This window comes from Delphinapterus leucas, chromosome 16 (assembly GCF_059928025.1).
Source record: "Delphinapterus leucas isolate spDelLeu-1000000601 "Yukka" chromosome 16, BTC_Dleu_Yukka2, whole genome shotgun sequence".
NCBI lineage: Eukaryota > Metazoa > Chordata > Mammalia > Artiodactyla > Monodontidae > Delphinapterus > Delphinapterus leucas.
In genome coordinates this window covers 41662263-41685738 of record NC_143144.1, presented here as the reverse complement: position 1 = coordinate 41685738, position 23476 = coordinate 41662263, and the positions used below count along the sequence as shown (strand labels likewise).

Below are 23476 nucleotides of genomic sequence, written 5' to 3'. Positions count from 1 at the left end.
AGGGTTTCCCTGGTGGCGCAGTGGTTAAGAATCCACCTGCCAACGCAGGGGACACGGGTTCAAGTCCTGGTCTGGGAAGATCCCACATGCTGTGGAGCAAATAAACCTGTGGGCCACAATTACTGAGCCTGAGCTTTAGAGCCAGTAAGCCACAACTACTGAGCCCACGTGCCAAAACCACTGAAGCCCGTGTGCCTAGAGCCCATGCTCCACAACAAAGAGAAGCCACCACAATGAGAAGCCTGAGCACTGCAACAAAGAGTAGTCCCCACTCGCCGCAACTAGAGAAAGCCCACACGCAGCAACGAAGACCCAATGCAGCCAAAAATAAATAAATAATAAATAAATTTTAAAAAATTAACTAATGAGATTGGTTACCCAACAGGGGATGGGTTGGATGGTGTAGAAAGAATGTGGGAAAGGGAACAAGTAGTAGGAATGAAGGGTAGCAACTTCTAAAATGTTTATATAGCTCTGACATTGGGAATCACGTTGATGTTTCACATCAACTCACGTCCCCTACCACCAAATGAACAATTAAAATCATTCAGGATGTGGGGAAACTTCAAAATAGAATATAAAGACTAACACATGAATATAATTATATTACAAATGAAGGTGTGAGGAAGGAAAAACTAGGTAACTTTAGAAAACAGTATTTTGCCTATACGATAGGCAAAGAACAAAAAGAAATGCACACAAATATACTCTAGTTAGTAAATTTGTTTCTTAGAGATCCATGGGTTAGTGATTCTAAATTAATTTATGTATATTATAGTTTATGTATATGTATAAGTTTGAACAAATAAGTAGGTATGCTATGGATAATGTGAACTAAGTTTCTCACTGTGCGAGAAAATGGGAAAATAGGGAAAGGAAAAGGCTAAAATGAGCACTGTGATGATAAATTAGAATTGGAGATATCTGTTTGAATTCATGGTTTTTAACATATATCAATTTAGATAAATACAGAAGTGTGGGTATATGAGTGTAAATACACATATTCCCTATCTCTGCCCATTACGAAGCCTAGAAGCAATGACACCCCAATAGCAAGGAGTACACTTAGCACCTGGATCTTGGTTTCTAAATACCACGGCAATAAAAGTAACCTTAGAGAAACAGCTGATGTGAACGCTGTGGCAGGGAAAGTACAAGATGAACCTGGAATATCTTGTGGTGCCAGGGAAGGCAAGAATATGCCTAAAAAATGATGGTGGCATTTCAAAAGGAAATATGAACCAATTTGAAGGTACTCCTGATAGTCAAATTTGGGACAATCTCAGCAATACAACAGTAATAGATTATAACCCATAGAATAAATATTCATGAGTCCATTCTGATATAAATAATTAGGAAAAGGGATAATGAGAAATAAATGACAGTACTTCCTTATAGTAAAATGCCAATAAATGCAGACAGAATATAAAAGAAACAGAAAAATCATCATTGATCAAATACTATGGTAACAACTGTTACTGACAAGCCTATCAACGGGTGCTAAAATTACTGACCAAAATGATAACAAAAAATAGGATGTTTGCATAGTGTCAAGGTAGCTCCTCACATCACAAGATATTAATTACAAAGATAAAAATAGTAACTTTACAGTGTAGAAATCTGGCTGATACCAACTTAGTCATGCAGTCAAAGTCACCAATTAATTCCATTTTCTAAAACCAATGGCCAATTCTCAATTCTTTTCCTACGCAGCCTATCCAGCATCTGATCACTTCCTCCTCCTGGAATACATTTTATTCACAAGATGACTAACACATTCTCTTGGTTTTGTTATTACCTCTTTGGCCACTCCCCCTAAACCTCCTTGGCTGGTCAGTCTCAACTTCCTGGCCTCTTAATTTTGGAGCACCCTTGGGTCTCTTCTCTCCAAACCTGGTTCTGCTCCAGAAGTACCCATCACAATTAACAGCAACTGCATTCATCCAAGTTGCTCAGGTCAAATACCAAGGAGTTACCCCCAACACCTCTCTTTCAATCTGTCAGCAAGTCTTGCTGGCTCTATGATATCCAAACATCCAAACAGAAATATTTTCTTTCCAACTACCATTCTATAGTCCAACACAGCACATTTCTCACCTGTGTTTGTGTAACAGCCTCTACCTCTGCTTCCCCTTTCTCTCTCTGACTATCCTCAGCACACCAGCAAGAATGACCCTCTTAAAATATAGTCAAAACTTCTGATCTCCAGGTAAGCATGTAAGGAGCTTGGAAGTCACCACTGAATCCTAACAAGTAAAACCTGAACAAACTAAAAAGTCAACAACTCTTCTTGAATCCATCAAAGAAATGAGGTCACAGGGCAAATCACTACCCCCAATATTGGAGAGACAGACAAGTGAATATAGAAAATCACAACAAACCAGAGCAGAAACCTCTACCTGGAACCAGTGGGTAGGAAAACCTAACCTATAATTGACGAACTACAGGAGTCTCAGTATGGACAAATCTGAGAGCTAAAAATTCCAGGGAACCTACTCATAGGGCCCCCCACACACACTTTGTGAATTTTACCTCCAGGAGCTTGCCCACCTTCTCACAGTGAATATCAGAGAAAACCCCCCTAGTGTTTCCAGCAGAGGGAGGGGAGGAAGTAACTAGTTTGAAATATACTAGAGCATTCTGTTCTTAACAAGGCCTGCCCTCAAGAGAAACTATTTTACCAGCACCTAGTCTTCTGGGGTTTTATCAGAGCCTAGCTCACCTGAGGGAAAGGAAATATCTAAGTCCAATCCACTCTAGCCACATGAGGGAAGGGAAATACTCAACTCCCACTAATTCTAGCATTCCACATGGAGAAAGGGTAATATGCAATACTTAACTTCAGCTCTCTCCAGCCATCCTGTGCTACCTAAGAGTAAGGAAAGGGGAGGGAAAGGATGAGAAGCACTGATGAAGTTCTCAGACCAGGGACACAGGCTCAATAGAAGACTGAGACCTCACCTAATTTTCAGACTGTAGAAAGCTTCCCCATCCTCCACCTTACTCTACACCTCACCACCACATTACTAAAGGCCTAGTAACAGCAGTTCCTTTTACCAAGTACATCATGTCTGCCTATCAAGAAAGAATAACAAGGCATACTACGAGGCAAAAAACAGTTTGAAGAGACAGAGCAAACATCAGAACCAGACTCATATAGGGCAGCAAAGTTGGAATTACCAGACCAGGAATGTAAAACAACTAATCTATGATTAGTCGATTAATATGCTAAGGGCTCTAATGGATAAAGGAGACAGCATGCAAGAACAGATGGGCAATGTAAGCAGAGAGATGGAATTCTAAGAAAGAAGTAAAAGGAAATGCTAGAGAGATTAATAATACTGTAACAGAAAGGAAGAATGCCTTTAGTGGGCTCATTAGTAGGCTGAACACAGCTAAGAAAAGAATCTCTGAGCTTCAGTATAGTAAAGGAATACTATGAACAATCCTATGCCCACAAATTTGATAATCTAGATGAAATGAACCAATTCCTTAAAGACACAAGCTGCCAAAACTCACACAAGAAACAGACAATCTGAATAGGGTTTTATCTATTAAAGAAATTGAATCAATAATTTATAACCTTCCAAAACAAAAAGCACTGTGGCCAAATTGTTTCACTGGGGAATTCTACCAAATATTTAAGAAAGAAATTACACCAATTTTCTATAATTGATTCCTGAAGACAAAAGCAGAGGAATACTTCCTAACTCATTCTGTGAGGCCAACATTACCCTAATACCAAAACCAGACAAAGACACTACAAGAAAACTACAGACCAATATGTCTCATGAACACAGATGAAAAAATTCTCAATAAAATATTAGCAAATAAAATCCAACAACATGAATAAAAAGAATTATACACCATGACCAAGTTAGATTTATCCCAAGTATGCAAGGCAATGTAGTCCGTCATGTCATCAGGTTAAAAAAGAAAAATCACATGATCACATCAATAGATTCAAAAAAAGCATTTGACAAAATCCAACATTCATTCCTCATAAAAGTTCCCAGCAAATTAGGAATAGAGGGGAACTTCCTCAATTTGACCAAAAAAAACCCAAAACAAAAACAAAATCCCTACATACTTAATTGTTCAAAATTCAAAGATTTCCTGCTAAGATCAGTAACAAGGCAAGGATGTCTCCCCTCACTACTGCTTTTGAATATTGTACTGGAAGTCCTAGCTAATACAATAAAACAAGAAAAGGAAATGAAAAGTATACAGATTGGGAAGAAGTTATAAAACTGTCTTTGTTTGCATATGACATGATTGTCTATGTAGAAAAATCCAAAAAGAGTCAACAAAAAGCTCCTGGAACTGATAAGCAATTAGATTATAGCAAGGTCGCAGGATACCAGATTAATATACTAAAGTCTATCACTTTTTTATATACCAGCAATGGTCAAGTGGAATTTGAAATTAAAAATACATTATCATTTATGTTAGCACCAAATATAATTTTAAAACTTAGGTATGAATCTAATAAATATGTATGAGAGCTATATGAGGAAAACTATAAAATAGTAATGAAAGATATCAAATAATAACCAAATAACTAGAGAGAGATTCCACATTCATGGACTGGAAGACTCAATATTGTCAAGATGTCAGTTCTTCCCATCTTGATCTGTAGATACAACACAATCCCATCAAGATCTTAGCATGTTATTTTGTGGCTATCAATAAACTTATTGTAAAGTTTATATGGAAAGGCAAAAGACCCAGAATAGTGATTCCAATACTGAAGAACAGAGTTTGAAGACCGACACTATGCAACTTCAAGACTTACTATAAAGTTACAGCAATCAAGACAGCGTGGTAATGATGAAAGAATAAACAAATATAATCAATAGAATAGAGAGCACAGAAATACACCCACAAAAATATAGTCAAGTGATCTTTGACAAGGGAGTGAAGGCAATATAATGGAGCAAAGATAGTCTTTTCCACAAATAGTGCTGGAATAACTGGACATCCACATGCAAAAAAAAATAAAAAATAATCTAGACACAGACCTTATATGCTTCACAGAAATAAACTCAAAATGGATCAGAGTCCTAAATGTAAAATGCAAAACTATAAAACTCCTAGATGATAACAAGCAGAAAAACCTAGATGACCTTGGGTATGGTGATGACTTTTTAGATACAACAACAAAAGCATGATCCATGAAAGAAATAATCGATAAGCTAGACTTCATTAAAATTATACACTACTGCTCTGCAAAAGACAATGTCAAGAGAATGAGAAGACACGCCACAGACTGGGAGAAAACAAACAACAATAAGAAAAGAAACAACTTAAAATTTAAAAATGGGTTAAAGACCTGAACAGACACTTTACCCAAGAAGATATACAGATAACAAGTAAGCATTTGAAAAGATGTTCAACATCATATGTCATTAGTGAAATGCAAATTAAAATGACAATGAAATACCACTACACACCTATTAGAATGGCCAAAATCCAGAACACTGACATCATCAAATGCTGGCAAGGATGTACAGCAATAGGAACTCTCATTCAATGCTGGTGGGAATGCAAAATGGTACAGTCACCTTGGCAGTTTTGTACAAAACTAAACATACTCTTACCATACAATCCAGCAATCACACTCCTTGGTATTTTCCTAAAAGAGCTGAAAATTTATGCCCACACAAAAACCTGCACATGGATGTTTATAGCATCTTTATTATTCATAATCGCCAAAACTTGAAGCAACCAAGATGTCCTTCAGTAGATGAATGGGTAATTAAACTGGGGTACATGAAGACAATGGGAGTGTTATAAAGATCTAAGCAGTGTTCAGTGTTATAAAGAAATAAACTATCAAGCCATTAGAAGGCATGGAGGAAACATAAATGCATATTTCTAATGGGAAGAAGCCAATCTGAAAAGGCTACATACTCTATGATTTCAACTATATGACATTCTGGAAAATACAAAACTATGGAATAGACAGTAAAAAGAATATGGCTTCCAGGGGTTGAGAAGAGGGAGGAATGAATAGGGACAGCACAGAGAACTTTTAGGGAAATGAAATTATCTTCTATAGTACTATAATGGTAAATATATCATTATGTAAACTATGTAATGTAAACTATGGACTTTGGGTGAAAATGGTATGTCAATGTAGGTTCATCAGCTATAACAAATGCCTCACTCTAGTGTGAGATGTTGATAGTGGGAGAGGTTGTACAAGGGAGGGTGGAGGGCATGCAGTCTACAGGAAATCTCTAGTTTTTGTTCAGTTTTATTGTGATCTGAAAATTGCTCTAACAAAATTCATTAATTTTTAAAATGCTTATCTAAAAGAAAGAAATTGAGAAAACCAATAAACTGAAAATTATTTCCATTCCTGGTTTCTTATTAAACTGAATACATATATTTCTACTCAACATTGTCAATTTCCACTTTAATTCTTAAGATTAACATTATGTGGTAAGTACATGTAGTACATACATACTGTCAAAACAAAGACGTTAAAGTACTTTTGAAAACATTGTAGGAATGTAGTCACTTCAGAAAATGCAAAAAGTAATGGTAGAAAGAGCTCTATGAGAATAAACTAGAGAAGGAATGGCATATACAAAGAGATTACATATTTTAATGTCTCAAATGGAAAAATAATCTATACTAGATGACCATATTTCAGTTAGATACAGTTAAGAACTATTAAACATCACTCTGGATTTCCTTCACTCAAATATTTGAACGCTTATTCTATGTCAGACATTAGTCTCTGGGCTAAAAATACACTGGTGAATAAGAAAAAAGACCACGACCTCATGATGCTTAGATTTTACTTAAAAATAATACTAATAATAAATCCAACCATTCATCCATACATTCACCTATAATATAATGCCAGGTTATTCAATGTAATGAAAACCAATACAGCAGGGTAAAAATAAAGAGTGACTGGCACAGGTAGGAGTGGGAAGTATATTTTTAATAAGAGTGGTTAAGAAAGGCATGAGGAAATGACATGTGAGAATTTTTTTTTTTTTTGGCAATGCCACACAGCTTGTGGGATCTTTAGTTCCCTGACCAGGGATTGAACCCAGGCCCTCTGCAGTAACAGTACACAGTCCTAACCACCAGAACACCAGGGAATTCCCTTTGAGAATTTTAATAAAGTGAGAGAATGAACAATAACTGTATCTGGAGGAGGAGATACCTTTAAGCAGGAAGATGCTGGTCTTATTGAAGAAAGAATAAAAAGGTGGTGTGCCTCAAGTAGAATTACTAAAATGGAAAGTAATAAAACAGGGTTAAAGATACATGTAGGGGGCTTCCCTGGTGGCGCAGTGGTTGAGAGTCCGCCTGTCGATGCAGGGGACGCGGGTTCGTGCCCCGGTCCGGGAGGATCCCACATGACACGGAGCGGCTGGGCCCGTGAGCCATGGGCCCAGTGAGCCACGGGCCCAGTGAGCCACGCGCTGAGCCTGCGCGTCCGGAGCCTGTGCTCCACAACGGGAGAGGCCACAACAGTGAGAGGCCCGCGTACCGAAAAAAAAAAAAAAAAAAAGATACATGTAGGAAAAACTTTAAATGCAACAGTAGTGCATTTGGATTTTACTTTGATTGTGATGGGAAGACACTGGAAGGTTTTGAACAGGGGACTGACAAACAGAGACAAAGAGAGAATCTTGAAAGCAGCAAGAGAAGAGTTACTTATCAAACAAAGGCATGGTCAATAAGATTAACAGCTGATTCCTAATCGGAAACCATGGAAGACAGAAGGCAAAAAGATGACATATTCAAAGTGCCGAAAGAAAAAAAACCCTGTCAACCAATAATTCTATATATAATGAAATTATCCTTCAAAAATGGAGAAGAATTAAAACAATTCAGACAAACAAAAATTGAAAGAGTTTGTCACTAGCAGCCTGTCATACAAAAAATATTAAAAGGAGTCCTTCAGGCTACAATGAAAGAACACTGGAGACTACCTTGAATCCACACAAAGAAATAAAGAACATTGGTTAAAAAAAAAAAAATACATAGGTAAATACAAAAGACAATATTAATATATTTATAATTTATAGCTATAAACACCTACATTAAAAAAGAAGATCTCAAATCAATAATTTAAACTTCCACCTTAAGAAACTAAAACAGAACACCAAACTAAACTCAAAGCAAGGAGGAGAAAGAAATAATAAAGTAAACAAAATAAATAATAGAGAAAACTAAGGAAATCAGTTATTTCAAAAAAGTAACAAAATCGACAAAACTTTAGCTAGACTAAGAAAAGGGAGACTCAAATCACAAAAATCAGGAATGAAAGTGGACACATTGCTACTGACCTTACAAAAATTAAACAAGCTGCATGAAATGGAATAATTCCTAGAAACTCACAAACTATGAAAACTGAATCAAGAAGAAACAGAATATCTGAATAAACCTAAAAAAGCAGAGATTGAGTCAGTAATCAAAAAACATCCAACAAAAAGAGCTCAGGACCAGACATTAATGCTAAATTCTGCCAAACATTTAATTTAAATCATTGGTCCCCAACCTTTCTGGCACCAGGGATGGGTTTCATGGAAGACAATTCTTCCACGGACGGGGGGCGGTGCGGGGGGAGATGGTTCAGGTGGTAACGCGAGCTATCGGAAGCAGCAGATGAAGCTTTTTTTTTTTTTTACATCTTTATTGGGGTATAATTGCTTTACAATGGTGTGTTAGTTTCTGCTTTATATCAAAGTGAATCAGTTATACATATACATATGTTCCCATATCTCTTCCCTCTTGCGTCTCCCTCCCTCCCTCCCTCCCACCCTCCCTGTCCCACCCCTCCAGGCGGTCCACAAAGATGAAGCTTTGTTCGCTCACTCACCTGCTGCTCACCTCTTGCTGTGCGGCCTGGTTCCTAACAGGCTGCAGACTGGTATCAGTCTGCAGCCCGTGGGATGGGGACCCCTGATTTAAAGGATTAACATAATCTTTCACAAACTCTTACAAAAAGTAAAAGAGGACAGAAAACTTACCAACTCCTTCTGTCAGGGCAGTATCACTGGGTTACTAGTAAACACCAAAGATATTACAAGAAAATAAAACTACAGACTAATATCCCTTGTGAATATAGTTGCAAATATCCTCAACAAAATACTAGCAAACAGAATCTAGCTGCACATCAGAAGGATTATGTACCACGACCAGGTGGGATTCATCCCAGGAGTGCACAAAAACCACATGAGCATCTATCTCAATAGATACAGAAAGTGCATGTGACAAAATCCAATTATTTCATGAGAAAACATTGAACAAATAGGAATTGAAGGAAATTTCCTCAAGCTGGTATACAGTCTCTATAAAACAACAATCAGTAACCACCATATCTAACCATAAAAGGATGAAAGCTGTCCCCCTAAAATCAGAAATAAGACACGGATGTTCACTTTCACCATTTCTATTTAACATTTTACTGACGGTTCTAGTCAGGACAATTAGGCAAGAAAAAAAAATAAAAAGTATTGAGATTGGAAAGGAAGAAGTAAAACTATATTCACAGATGACATGATCTAAGAACATGGAAAACCCTATAGAATCCACCAAAAAAACCCAATCTCAGGGCTTCCCTGGTGGCGCAGTGGTTGAGAGTCTGCCTGCCGATGCAGGGGACACGGGTTCGTTCCCCGGTCCGGGAAGATCCCACATGCCGCGGAGCAGCTGGGCCCGTGAGCCATGGCCGCTGAGCCTGAGCGTCCGGAGCCTGTGCTCCTCAACGGGAGAGGCCACAACAGTGAGAGGCCCGCGTACCGCAAAAAGAAAAACAACCAAAACTGTACATGAAAGTTAAAATGGGTTATTCAAAATCACCAAAAACTGAAGTGTCCTCAACTTGGGAATGAGTAAGTGTAGTATATCCATACAATGGAAAACTACTCAACCATAAACAGAATGAACTATTGATATATGGAACAATATGAATAAATCTCAAATGCATGTGTATTACATATAAGCAAAAGGAAGCTCAATAAAGCTGGGGAAAAAAGAAGTAAAGGGATGGAAAAAGATATGCCTTTGACAGGCTCGCTCATCAGCAGACTGGGTAAGGCAAGGAAAGAATCAGTGAACTGAAAGAAATGTCAACAGGAACTTCTCAAATCAAAATGTAAAGAGAAAAAAGAATTTTTTAAAAAAGGAACATCAAAGAACTATTGAAATTTTTCAAAACGTGTAACTGGAATACTAGAAGAAAGAGAAAATTGAAACAGAAGAAATAGTTTAAGTAATAATGACCCAGAATTTTCCAAAATTAATGAGATACACCAAAGCACAGATTACAAAGCTCAGAGAACACCAAATAGGATAGCTGCACATCAGAAGGATTGTGATGGATAAATAGGATAAAAATTTTAAAATCTACACCTAGGCATGTTATATCAAACTGCAGAAAAGCAAAGACAAAGAGAAAGTCTTCAAAGAAGACAGAGGAAAAACCATATGGATAATAATTACAGGAACCTTCTTATCCAAAATCCTATAAGCAAGAAGAGAGTGGAGTAAAATATTTAAAATGTTGAAAGAAAAAGACCACCAACCTAGAATTCTGTAACCTATGAAATTATCCTTCAAAAGTGAAGGAGAAATAGAGTTTCTCAGATAAACAAAATTTGAGATAATTTGTTGCTAGTACAACTGCCTTGCAGGAAATGAAGTTCTTCAGAGAAAAGGAAAATGATATAGATCTACATAAAGAAAGAAAGAGCATTAAAGAAGGAACAAAGAATAAGGGCAATGAGTAGAAAATAGAAACAGATATGGTAGTTATTAATTCAACTATATCAGTAACCATTTTAAACATCAATTGCCTCAATAAACCAATTAAAAGACAGATTGTCAGAGTGGATCAAAAAACAAGACCCAACTATATGTTGTCTATAAGAAATCCACTTTAAATATAAAGATATATATAGATTAAAAGTAGAGGGATGTATATATGTCCATGCCACTCTCTCACTTTGTCCCAGCTTACCCTTCCCCCTCCCCATGTCCTCAAGTCCATTCTCTAGTAGGTCTGCGTCTTTATTCCCGTCCTGTCGCTAGGGTCTTCATGACCATTTTTTTTTTTGGATTCCATATATATGTGTTAGCATACGGTATTTGCTTTTCTCTTTCTGACTTACTTCACTCTGTATGACAGACTCTAGGTCCATCCACCTCACTACAAATAACTCAATTTCGTTTCTTTTTATGGCTGAGTAATATTCCATTGTATATATGTGCCACATCGGATATATATATAATACCAAATGTAAAACCAATAGCTAGTGGGAAGCAGCCGCATAGCACAGGGAGATCAGCTCGGTGCTTTGTGACCACCTAGAGGGGTGGGATAGGGAGGGTGGGAGGGAGGGAGATGCAAGAGGGACGAGATATGGGGATATATGTATATGTATAGCTGATTCACTTTGTTATAAAGCAGAAACTAACACACCATTGTAAAGCAATTATACTGCAATAAAGATGTTAAAAAAATAAAATAAAATAAAATAAATAAATAGTAATATAGCTGGATATAAAAAAAAGTACAGGGATGGATACAATTTTATTTGTCAATTATACCTCAATAAAACTGAGGGAAAAAGAAGTAAAGGGATGGAAAACGATATATTATGCTAATGCTAATCAAAAAAAAAAGCTAGAGTAGCTATATTAATTGCAGACAGAACAGGCTACAGAGCAAGGAAAAATATCCAGATAAAGAGGGGCATTACCTAGTGATAAAGGGGTCAGTTCTCCGAGACGACATAATCCTTAATATGTATGGATACAATCAGCTATCAAAACTTATAAATTGTATTACAATAAGTAAGACAGTATAATTTTGGCACGGGGGGACACATCAAGTGATTAAGAGTTGTGTGCATATAAAAATGTAAAACATGACAGGTATGAAATTACTTTAGTGAGAAAAGACTAGACTAATTCAATAAGTGGTATTTATATAGCCAATTATTTATAAAGTGAAAAAAATGGGTCCCTAGTTGATACTGTATCAGGCAAAATAAAGTAGGTTATATTGAACTTACCCCAAACCATCCCCAAAACGTCAATGGCTTAAGACAAAGATTTATTTTTTGCTCAAGTTACATGTCTAATGCATGTCAAGAGGGCTCTGCTCACTATAGTCACTCAGGGACCCAGGCTGATGGAGACTTCCATTCATAGCTCACTGGCCAGAACTATTAACATGGTCCCACCAACTCATAAAGTTGGCCAGGGAAACAATCCTATCCCATGTACGGAAGAGAAATCTTTATTAGGGAGCGGTAATGCCAATGATTTGATGGCAAGTCCAGGGAATCCACTGCCCACGGCAATAAAAAACCAGCTGACAATAATCCCTTACATTTCTTGGCACATTTTTTCTTTCCAAATCCCTATCCTCTGAGTACCATGTACTCTTCTTTGCAGAACACTACTTTAGGTAATGATAAGATCCAAAGAATTTTCCTTCTCTGGAAACTCAAGAGAACTAAATTACATCTCCTCCCAAGGGCATAGCTCTTATATCCTTTGGTACATATTGCACTATCTCCACAGACTAACCATTTTCCCCTCATAAAGAGCACAGATGCTCTGCTAAATGCTTTTCATTGAATTCGTTTAATCCTGAGGACAACTCGGAACTAGGTACTATTATTAGTCCCATTTTAAATTAGCACAACTGAGGTAAAGAGAGGTTAAGTAATTTACTCAGTTGGGAATCTGAAACCAGGCAGTCTGGCTTCAGTTGCTCCTGTCCCTTCAAGACCCATTTAAAGTCCCCTTGTAGGTACTACAGCCTCATCATTCCTAATCCAGCACACTCCTTCAACCCTTTCTCTGCAGTCCCCTCCATCTACCCTCCTATCTCCCACTATGCTCTAGTTCCCAGCTTCCCAAAAGTTGCCCAAAAGGAAAAGCAGTCTGGCAGGGCAACCATTTCCCTGAAGGATTAAACTGAACAGTGTCACCTCTGCCTTCCTATCCTACCTACTCCATATCCTTTTATCTTGGAGAGTCTTACCCACCATGTTATCCTCAAATGTCATCCTGGGTAGAAATAGAAATATCACCTAGAAAAGGATTAAAATTAATTTTACATGAAGGATGCCCTCTTAAAGCCTCCTGAAGAGCAGAGTGACTATCCCTGCCCACAGGCTGCAAGAAGTTACAAAAGTTTAGAGAATAGGAGGGAAAGAAGGGGTGAGGGCTAGAAGGATGGGGAATGGGAACAGGAATTAAGATCTATTGACCACTAGTGGTAAGTGCTATGGACTGAACTGTATCCCCCCAAAGTTTATATCTTGAAGTCCTAACCCTCAAAGTGATGGTATTCGGAGATGGGGCCTTTGGGAGATAATTAGGTTTAGGTGAGGTCATGAGGGTAAGGCCCTTATGGTTGGATCCAAGCCCTTATAAGAAGAGATGCCCATGTGAGGACACAGTGAAAACAAACCTGTCTACAAGTCAGGAAGAAAGCCTCACCAGAATCTGATCATGCTGGTAGCCTGATCTCAGAGTTTCAGGCTCTGGAACTGTGAGAAAATAAATTTCTGTTGTTTAAGCCTCCCAGTCTATGCTATTTTATTGTGACAGCCCAAGCAGACAAAGACTGTAGAGATTCTACATATTACCTCATTTAATCTCCCAATAAGTATATTCGTTTTATAAATGTCTAAACTAGGTTTCAACTGTCTAATAACTACACAAAGTCATTGCTCTTACCCTATGTCTCCTCCTACAGGGGACAAGTAGCCTAGATCTTGGCTCTGGTCCAACTCTGTCAGTAAATATTTCCCTGGGATTAGCCCCTAATCTTTCCTAAGCCCAAATCTACTCTTCTGCCATTAAGAGAACTAAACAGGATGCCCTCTAGAGTGCTTCTGCTGCACGGAGATTATTCAAAATGCCTGAAAGCAGGAAAAAATGCAGAGATTACTTAGAACACAAGAGGGTTTTTTAAAAATCTTACCACTCCTAAAAAGATATCATTACACCATCATATAAATAAAAGAGCAGGAAAAGTCAAAATAAACTATTCTGACTCTGTATTTCACCAAATCATTTGGGGACAGAAAAGCTTCATGTGCCATTAATGGGTGTACTGATGTGGTCATTGGACTCAGCTGGTCACTAACTTCAATAGAACTTAGTTACTAGAGGAATACCAAATTTCAGAAACTCAGATACCAGGATCCTTGACTTTACAAAGATAAAAAATTCCAATCCTTCTCATCCTTCTATAATTCTGAACTTAAACTGAGCTAGAAGGCATGCTAGTTTCTACCTTTATTACAAGCAAGTTCCAGCTGGCTCAAAAAGCAAAGATCCATTTAGTGTTATATGGAAAATTTTCTAGTCTTTACTGGATTTTAACAACTATAAATGGCAAATACCACTTATTTCAGAAATCTGCCAAGTACAAAGAAAAAGACTAATTTTAACACAAAGTAATTTATAACACTTTTCACAAATACGCTAACCACAAAAGAGACATTATACAATATTCAGTATCCCTGCTATACTGAGGAAACTTCAAATCTATGTAAATGTAAACCAAAAACTCTTCCCAGAAAATCTCCACATTAAAAAAAGAAAAAGTAGGGCTTCCCTGGTGGCGCAGTGGTTGGGAGTCCGCCTGTCGTTGCAGGGGACGCTGGTTCGTGCCCCAGTCCGGGAAGATCCCACATGCCGCGGAGCGGCTGGGCCCGTGAGTCGTAGCCGCTGAGCCTGCGCGCCCAGAGCCTGTGCTCCACAACGGGAGAGGCCATAACAGTGAGAGGCCCGCGTACCGCAAAAAAAAAAAAAAAAAAAAAAAAAAGAATTCACAAAGCACTCTAAAAAAGTAAACAGGGTCAATAAAAGGGAATTCAATTATCACTGTAAGGCAGTTATTGCAGAATCTTCACATCATCATAACCTGTTGAAAAACTATTTTAAAATATTATTTCACACCATTAACATAATGCCAGGGATTTGCTTTGATTCAAAAGAATCTGGTAGAAAGGGAACAGAGTGGGGGAAATGCAGGAATGGAAAAAAGACAATTCATGAATTGATAACTGTTGAAGCTGAGTAGGGCGTATATAAGGATTCATTCTCCATTTCTTTCTAATTCCATGTATGTCTGACATTTCTCCATAACAAAAGCTAAAAAGTTATTATATACTCTTGAAGAACAAATTTAATCCTCATATCCTACAAAACAAGAAAGACTAGTACCTTCCAATCTTCGAATTTTTGCTTTCACAGAAATAACAGCTTCAAAGCGTGAAACTCTCAGCTCAAAACATGTTCCAGTCAGTGTTTCAATGAAGAGCTCCATGGTATCATAGAAAGGAAGTCTGTAGTAAAATGGTCCCACGTTATCTTCATTGAAGAATGGAGGATCTTTTCTGTTATCCATTACTTTGACTTTTCTAATTCCTCTGGAATATGTTGTAGGCAACTGTATTCCAGTTCTAACCAAATCAGCTTTGAACATTGGTAACATATATCGTTGTTCATGTTTTGAGTTTTGTACCTGAAAAACAAGAATAATGTTTTTTTTAACAAGCCTATGTGAAAGTCTCATTCCTCCACAAAGATTTTCTCAACTCTGGCCCATATCAGCCTTCCAGAGAGCCCGGAATTCATTTTAGTGCTTACTAGGCCTAATCCTGAGCTTTACACAATTGTCTTTGAACTCACTCTCCCAATTAGAGTGTAAGATTATTAAGAACAGGTATATTTGCTACACTTTATCTTACTAGAGCTCAGCAGTTACTTACACTACATGCTCAACAAATATGTTTTGTTGTTAATGATATTTAAACCAATGAACTCCACATGTAGGTATATATTTGCAAGACTTTGAATAAGTTATGCACATCCTTTCCTAAAACACATAAGTTACATTTTAAAACCCATACAAAGTATAATGTTATAGCCATTGTACATCTGAATCACACTGAATAAAAGGAATAGTAACCATCTTAAAAGTAGGATTCACTAAATAATCAATAAGCATTTGGGTTTCCAGAGGTTATCCACCAGTATAGCACTGAGATGAGGTTAATACTGGTAACAGACATTAGACATAATCTCTACACACAAACATACAATGGCTAACGAATATGAGAGGCAAACACAACCAACAGAATACTAAAATAAATTATAAGTGTATAATTAGGAGAATAGGAATAATCAAATTGATAAATTGCTATTAATCAGTGAAAACTTTGAAAAGGCGGAGGGGGCTTGAACTTAAACTAAAAGGACAAATGATACATATTCTTTCTGGAGAAGTAGGTAAATCTTTTCAGTACCTTTATGGCGATATAATTTATATACCATAAAATTCACCCATTTAAAGCCTAAAATTTACTGGGCTTTAGTATGGTTACAAAATTGTACAACCATCACCATAATCATTTTTAGAACATTCTCATCAACCCTAAAAGGAACCTCTTATTCTTTAGACACACTCCTAAATTCTGTCTCTCTCAGCCCTAGGCAATCACTAATCTACTTTGTTTTTAAATTTTTGCCTATTCTGGACATTTCACATAAATAGAATCATACAATTTGTAAACTTTTGTGACTGGCTTCTTTCACTTAGCATAATGTTTTCAAAGTTCATCCATGTTCTAAGATGTATCAGTATTTCATTCTTTTTTATTTCTGAATAATAGTCCATTATAAGGATGTACCACATGTTACTTATCCAGCCATCAGTTGATGGGCATTCTGGGTTGTTTCCAATTTTTGCCTATTATGAATAATGCTATGAGAACACTCAATTACAAGTCTGTGATAGACATGTTTTTTCCTTTCTCTTCCATATATATCTAGAAGTGGAACTGATGGGTTGTGTGGTAACCCTGTGTTTAGCAATTTGTAGGACTACCAAACTGTTTTCAAAAGTGGTCTAAACCATTTTACATTCCCACCAACAATGAACAAGGGTTTGGATTTCTTCACATCCTTGCCAATACATTTTATTGTCTTTTGATTAAAGCCATCCTAGTGTGTATGAAGTAGTGTCTCACTGTGGTTGTGATTTGCCTTAATGACTAATGATGTTAAGAATCTTTTTACGTGCTTAGTACCCATTTGCACATATTCTTTACAGAAATGTCTATTCAGAAAGTCCATTCAGATCCTGTCCATTGAGTTATTTATGTCTAACACTTTCCAGATACAAGCTGTTTAACGGATATATGATTCACAAATATTTTCTCCAATTTCATGGGTTGTCTTTTAACTTTCTTGATAGTTTCCTTTGAAGCACAAAAGTTTTTAATTTTAATGAAGCCCAATTTGACTATGTTTCTTCTGTTGCTTATACTTTGGGTGTCATATTTTAAAAGCTTTGCCTAATGCAAGGTAATAACAATTGACCAGTACATATTTTTCTAAGAATTGTATAGTGTAGCCCTTACATTTAGGTCTATAGTCCATTTTGAATTTATTTTTGTGGTTGTTGTACAATAGGGGTACAGATCTATTCTTTTGCAGACAAATAACCAGTTGTCTCAGCACCATTTGTTAGAAAGACTATTCTAAATTCATTGAATTGTCTTGGCACCCTTGTTGAAAACCAGCTGACCATAACCTCAATTCTGTTCCATTGATCTATATGTCTATCCTTATGCCAGTAGCATACTGTCTTTGTAGCTTTGTAGTAAGTTTTGAGATCAGGAAGTGTGAGTCTTCTAACTTGTTCTTCTCTTTCAAGATTGTTGGCTATTCTGGGTCATCTGAATTTCCATAGGAATTATAGGATCAGCTTGTGTATTTTGCAGAAACACCAGTTGGGATTTTGATAAGGAGTGTGTTCAGTCTACAGATTAATTTGGATAGTATTACCATCTTGACAATATTAAGTCTTATAATCCATCAACATGCAATATCTTTCAGTTTATTTATAACTTCTTTAATTGCTTTCAACGATGTTTTATAGTTTTCAGATTATACGTTTTGTATTTTAAAAACGTGTTTCTAAGAATTTTGTTCTTTTTGATGTCACTATCAATGAAATTGTTCTTAGTTCCATTGTCAGATTGCTCATTGCTAGTGTATAAAAATACAATTGATTTTAATATATTGGTCTTGTTCACTGCAACCTTGCTGAACTCAGTAGTTCTAGTATTTTTCTAAGTGGATTCCTTAGGATTTTCTACATACAAGATAATGTCAACTACAAACAGAAATTTTAACTTCTTCCTTTCCCATCTAGATGATCTTTATTTCCTTTTCTTACCTAATTGCCCTGCCTGGAATCTCCAATACAGGTTGAATAGAAGTGGTAAGAGCAAACATTCTTGTCTTTTTCCTGTTGTAGGGAAAATCATTCAGCCTCTCACCACGAGTTATGATTTTAGCTGTGGGGTTTTCATAGGTAATCTTTATCAGATGGAGAACGTTCCCTTCTATTCCTACTTTGTTTAGGTGTCAGTTGTCTTTTTTAAATCACAGTGTTAGATTTTGTCAAATACTCTTCTGTAGTGTCTCAGATGATCATGTGGTTTTTGTCTCATAGTCTATTAATATGGTGTATTACATTGACTGCTTTTTGATATATTGAACCAACCTTGAATCACTGGGATAAATCCATTTGCATATGGTCTGTAATCATTTATATATGTTACTAGATTTAGTTTGTTAGTATTTTTTGAAGATTTTTGTGTCTATATCCATACAAGTTATTGATCTAGTTTTATTTCTATGTCTTTGTCTGGTTTGATATCAAGGTAATACTGCCCTCATAAAATAAGTTGAGAAGTATTCCCTAAAGGTAGGTAGACTCTTGAATGTATTGCAGAATGGGTAAAGCCTCAGAGTGGGGGAAGAATATCTGTAAGACTAGGTGAACAGAATGTGAACACTAGGGCAGTGCAGGAATGAAGAAGAAAAATGGGTGATAAATTTTTTACTTTTTTTTGCCAAAGGATATATCACTGAAGTCACTGCAATTTTCATAACAATGTGATTAAGGAGAAGTTTTTTTTTAAAACTTGTGGTTTGATTAATAACCTACATCTCTGTTCTATAGACATGATTTTCACAGGTGTCTAAAATCTGGATACTAGGGACTTCCCTGGTGGTCCAGTGGTTAAGAATCCACCTGCCATACAGGGGACACGGGTTCAAGCCCTGGTCCAGGAAGATCCCACATGCCGCAGAGCAACTAAGCCCGTGCACCACAACTACTGAGCCTGCGCTCTAGAGCCCATGAGCCACAACTACTGAGCCCGCATGCCACAACTACTGAAGTCCACACGCCTAGAGCCCGTGCTCCACAGCAAGAGAAGCCACCAGAGTGGGAAGCCGGTGCACCGCAACAATGAGTAGCCCCCACTCGCCACAACTAGAGAAAGCCTGTGCACAGCAACGAAGACCCAACGCAGCCAAAAATAAATAAATAAATAAATAAATTTATTTAAAAAAAAAAGAATCCGCCTTCCAATGCAGGGGACACCGGTTTAATCCCTGGTCGGGGAACTAAGATCCCACATACCACGGGGCAACTAAGCCCACATGCTCTAGAGCCCGCGTGCCACAACTAGAAAGCCCATGTGCCGCAACTACTGAGCCCGCACACTCAGGAACCCACACGCCACAACTAGAGAGAAGCCTACGTGCCACAACAAAGAGCTCACGTGCCACAACCAAGACCTGATGCAGCCACATAAATAAATAAATAAACATTTAAAAAAAAATAAAAACAGGTACTTGCCTGGTGGTCCAGTGGTAAAGAATCTGCCTTATAAAGCATGGGACGTGGGTTTGATCCCTGGTAAGGGAACTAAGATCCCACATGCCATGGGGCAACTAAGCCCACACACCACAACTACTGAGCTCACGCACCTCAACTACAGCCCACGTGCTGCAAACTACAGAGCCTATGTACCCTGGAGCCCGCGCGCCACAACTGGAGAGGAGAAAACCCGCATGCCACAACTAGAGAGAAGCCTGTGCACCACAACAAAAGTTCCCACATGCCTCAACGAAGATCCCAAGTGCCACAACTAAGACCTGATGCAGCCAGAAGTAAAATAAATAAATAATAAATATTTAAAATAAATAAAAATCAAGTAAAATCTGGATACAAGACAGACACCTGAAATCCAACATGTCCAAAACTAATCATCTTTCCTACAAACCTCCTTCTTGTCCTACAGTCTCCATCTTGGTAAAGGGTACCACCATTAACCTAGTCACTTAAGCCAGAAAGCTAGGAATCATTTTAGATTTTTCTGCTAGCCTCAAGGTATCTAATCCTAACAGTACAACTTAACATTTCTATAATCTGTGACCTTCTCCAGCCACACTGATTAGGACTTAGTTCAGGTCTTCATTAGCTCTTAACTGAGCAACTTTGATAGCCTAGCTATAATCCTTGACACCTGCCCTTCACTCTTCTGATCCATTCTCTAGGATGTCAACAGTTATCCTTTTTAAAAAAAGAAAGTTTAATAAAAACTGGATTAGGGTATCACATCACATAGTTCAGAAATTACTTTACTCTTAATTATATATATATAATAGGGGGAAAGGTCACTCAAAGTTCTAAAATTTTTTAATATTTGACTTTAGAATGCACTGTGGTGAAACCATCAATTCAGACTAAATGAGGGAAATGAATCTAAGTTAGCCTAAAGCCTGAATTTTTTTTCCTTTTGAATAAACTATTGTTTAGAGCAGTTTTAGGTTCGCTGCAAAATTAGGCAGAAGTACAGACAGTTCCCACACACTCCCTGCCCCAACACATGCACAGCCTCTCCCACCATCAACAACCTACACCAGAGTGGTATATTTGTTACAACAGATGAACCTACATTGACACATCATTATCACTCAAAGGCCATAGTTCACATTAGGGTTCATTCTTGGTGTTGCAAATTCTATTGATTTCCACAAATGTATAGTAATGTACCCATCATTATAGTATCACACAGAATAGTTTATGAGTAAAGCCACTTATAAACATCCACGTGCAGGTTTTTGTGTAGACGTATAAGTTTTCAACTTACCGGGGTAAACACCAATGAGTACAACTGCTAGATCTTACAGTAAGGGTATGTTTAGTTTTGTAAGAAACTGCCAAAGTGTCTTCAAAAGTGGCTGTTCTATATTGCGTTCCCACCAGCAAGGAATAAGAGCTCCTACTGCTCCACATCCTCACCAGCATTTGATGTTGTCAGTGTTCTGGATTTTGACCATTCTAATAGGCATATAATAGTATCTCATTGTTTTAATTTGCATTTCCCTAATGACATATGATGTGAAGCACAGTTATCTTTTTAAAATGTAGAACTGATCATGTTATTTCTTAGCTCAAGGCCCCACGATGGCTTCCCACTGTCTACAGAATTCAGACTCCTTAGAAAGGCTCCTAAGATCATGCATCTCACCTTCCAGCCCTATTTTATTTATACACATACCTCATCCCATCCTGCAATATATCTGGTACTTCTATCCTCTAATCATTTGTAACTGCGGCTTCAGAAAACACTGGTCTCTATATCGTTGCTCCTGCTTTCCTCTACTTACCACCATTCCCACACTTGGCTACCTGACAAGCACCTGTGATCTTTCAAGACTCAAGTCGAATAGAAACTATTCCATAAAGCCGTTTACAGTTCCTCCCCTTCACACCCTGACCTCCATCATATATGGTACCCATTACAATCAATTTCATTTTTTACATGACTTTCTTATTCTACTAAATTGTAAGCTCCTTAAGGGAAGGGCATATGATTTACCACCCCATCACCTAGCACAGTGTTTTGTACATATTGGTACTCATTAAAGGTTTGTTCAATGAAAGAGTAAATAGATATTCATCCTCTCAAATGAGTTTTAGAGCAAACCTGTAATATAGGTAAGGTATTATCCCTGCTTTGGACATGAAGAAGTGTTTGGTTATGCTATAAAACTTTGTTTGGAGAAATGTTGGTTTCCCATAGGAATCATTACTCACTCCAAACTAACTCCACCAATGTTTACGCAACTCATAACGTACAGATATTTCTGCTACAGTGAATTTTTATAACTCAATATAGTTAATTATATTAATTATATTAATTATACTGAGTTATAAAAATTCACCATAGCTCAATATATAAAAGTAATATATAAAATTCATCAATTAACTAGGGAGTATATTTAATATAATTAAGTATAATGAATATAATTAATTAAATAAGGAACCTGAATTGCATTGTGCAGACTGCTAATGTTCCTGAAGATATGGCACCACAGGAAGAAAAGCTATTGCTGGCAGCACAGCTGCTCTGAGTGCTGTTATACTTTTTATCAAAATAATGAGTAATAAATACAATAACACAAAGTAATATGCTAATAATACTGCTGGTGAATTAGAACAAAAAATTTTACAGTTCGTATAGAAACACAAAAGACCCTGAATAGCCAAAGCAATCTTGAGAAAGGAAAATGAGGTTGGAGGAAACAGGCTCCCTGACTTCAAACTATACTACAAAGCTACAGTAATCAAGACAGTATGGTACTGGCACAAAAACAGAAATACAGATCAATGGAACAGGATAGAATGCCAAGAGAGAAACACACTCACATATGGTCACCAAATTCACGACAAAGGAGGTAAGAACACACAATGGAGAAAAGACAGCCTCTTTAATAAGTGGTGCTGGGAAAATTGGACAGCTACATGTAAAAGAATGAAATTGGAACACCACCTAACACTATACACAAAAATAAACTCCAAATGGATTAGAGACCTAAATGTAAGACCAGACACTATAAAACTCTTACAGGAAAACATAGGAAAAATACTCTTTGACAAAAACCACAGCAAGATCTTTTTTGACCCACCTTCTAGAGTAACGGAAATAAAAACAAACAAATGGGACTTAATTAAACTTAAAAGCTTTTGCACAGCAAAGGAAACCATAAACAAGACAAAAAGACAACCCTCAGAATGAGAGAAAATATTTGCAAATGAAACAACAGACAAAGGATTAATCTCCAAAATATACAAACAACTCATGGAGCTCAATATCAAAAAAACAAACAATCCAATTAAAAGATGGGCAGAAGACCTAAACAGACATTTCACCAAGGAAGACATACAGATGGCCAAGAGGCACATGAAAAGATTCTCAATGTCACTAATTATCAGAGAAATGCAAATCAAAACTACAATGACCTCATGCTGGTCAGAATGGCCATCATCAAAAAATCTAGAAACAATAAATGCTGGAAAGGGTGTGGTGAAAAGGGAACCCTCCCGCACTGTTGGTGTGTATCCCGCATAGTGGTTGTATACAACCACTATGGAAAACAATATGGAGCTTCCTTAAAAAACTAAAAATAGAACTACCATATGACCCAGCAATCCCACTACTGGGCATATACTCTGAGAAAACCATAATTCAAAAAGAGACATGGGGCTTCCCTGGTGGCGCAGTGGTTGAGAGTCCACCTGCCGATGCAGGGGACACAG

The 23476-nt window shown here is 37.3% G+C and overlaps 1 protein-coding gene across 1 annotated transcript in view; it reads right to left on the bottom strand.

The window, feature by feature from the left end:
* The window catches only part of ZFAND4 (zinc finger AN1-type containing 4), a 60519-nt gene extending 42153 nt beyond the window's left edge, over window positions 1-18366 (bottom strand). Inside the window, exon 1 of the mRNA XM_022564515.3 lies at window positions 15229-18366. Within this exon, the coding sequence (XP_022420223.3) occupies window positions 15229-15580 (352 nt within the window). The 5' untranslated portion in view covers window positions 15581-18366. The remainder of the gene's footprint in view (window positions 1-15228) is intronic.
* Window positions 18367-23476: the final 5110 nt, after the last annotated feature.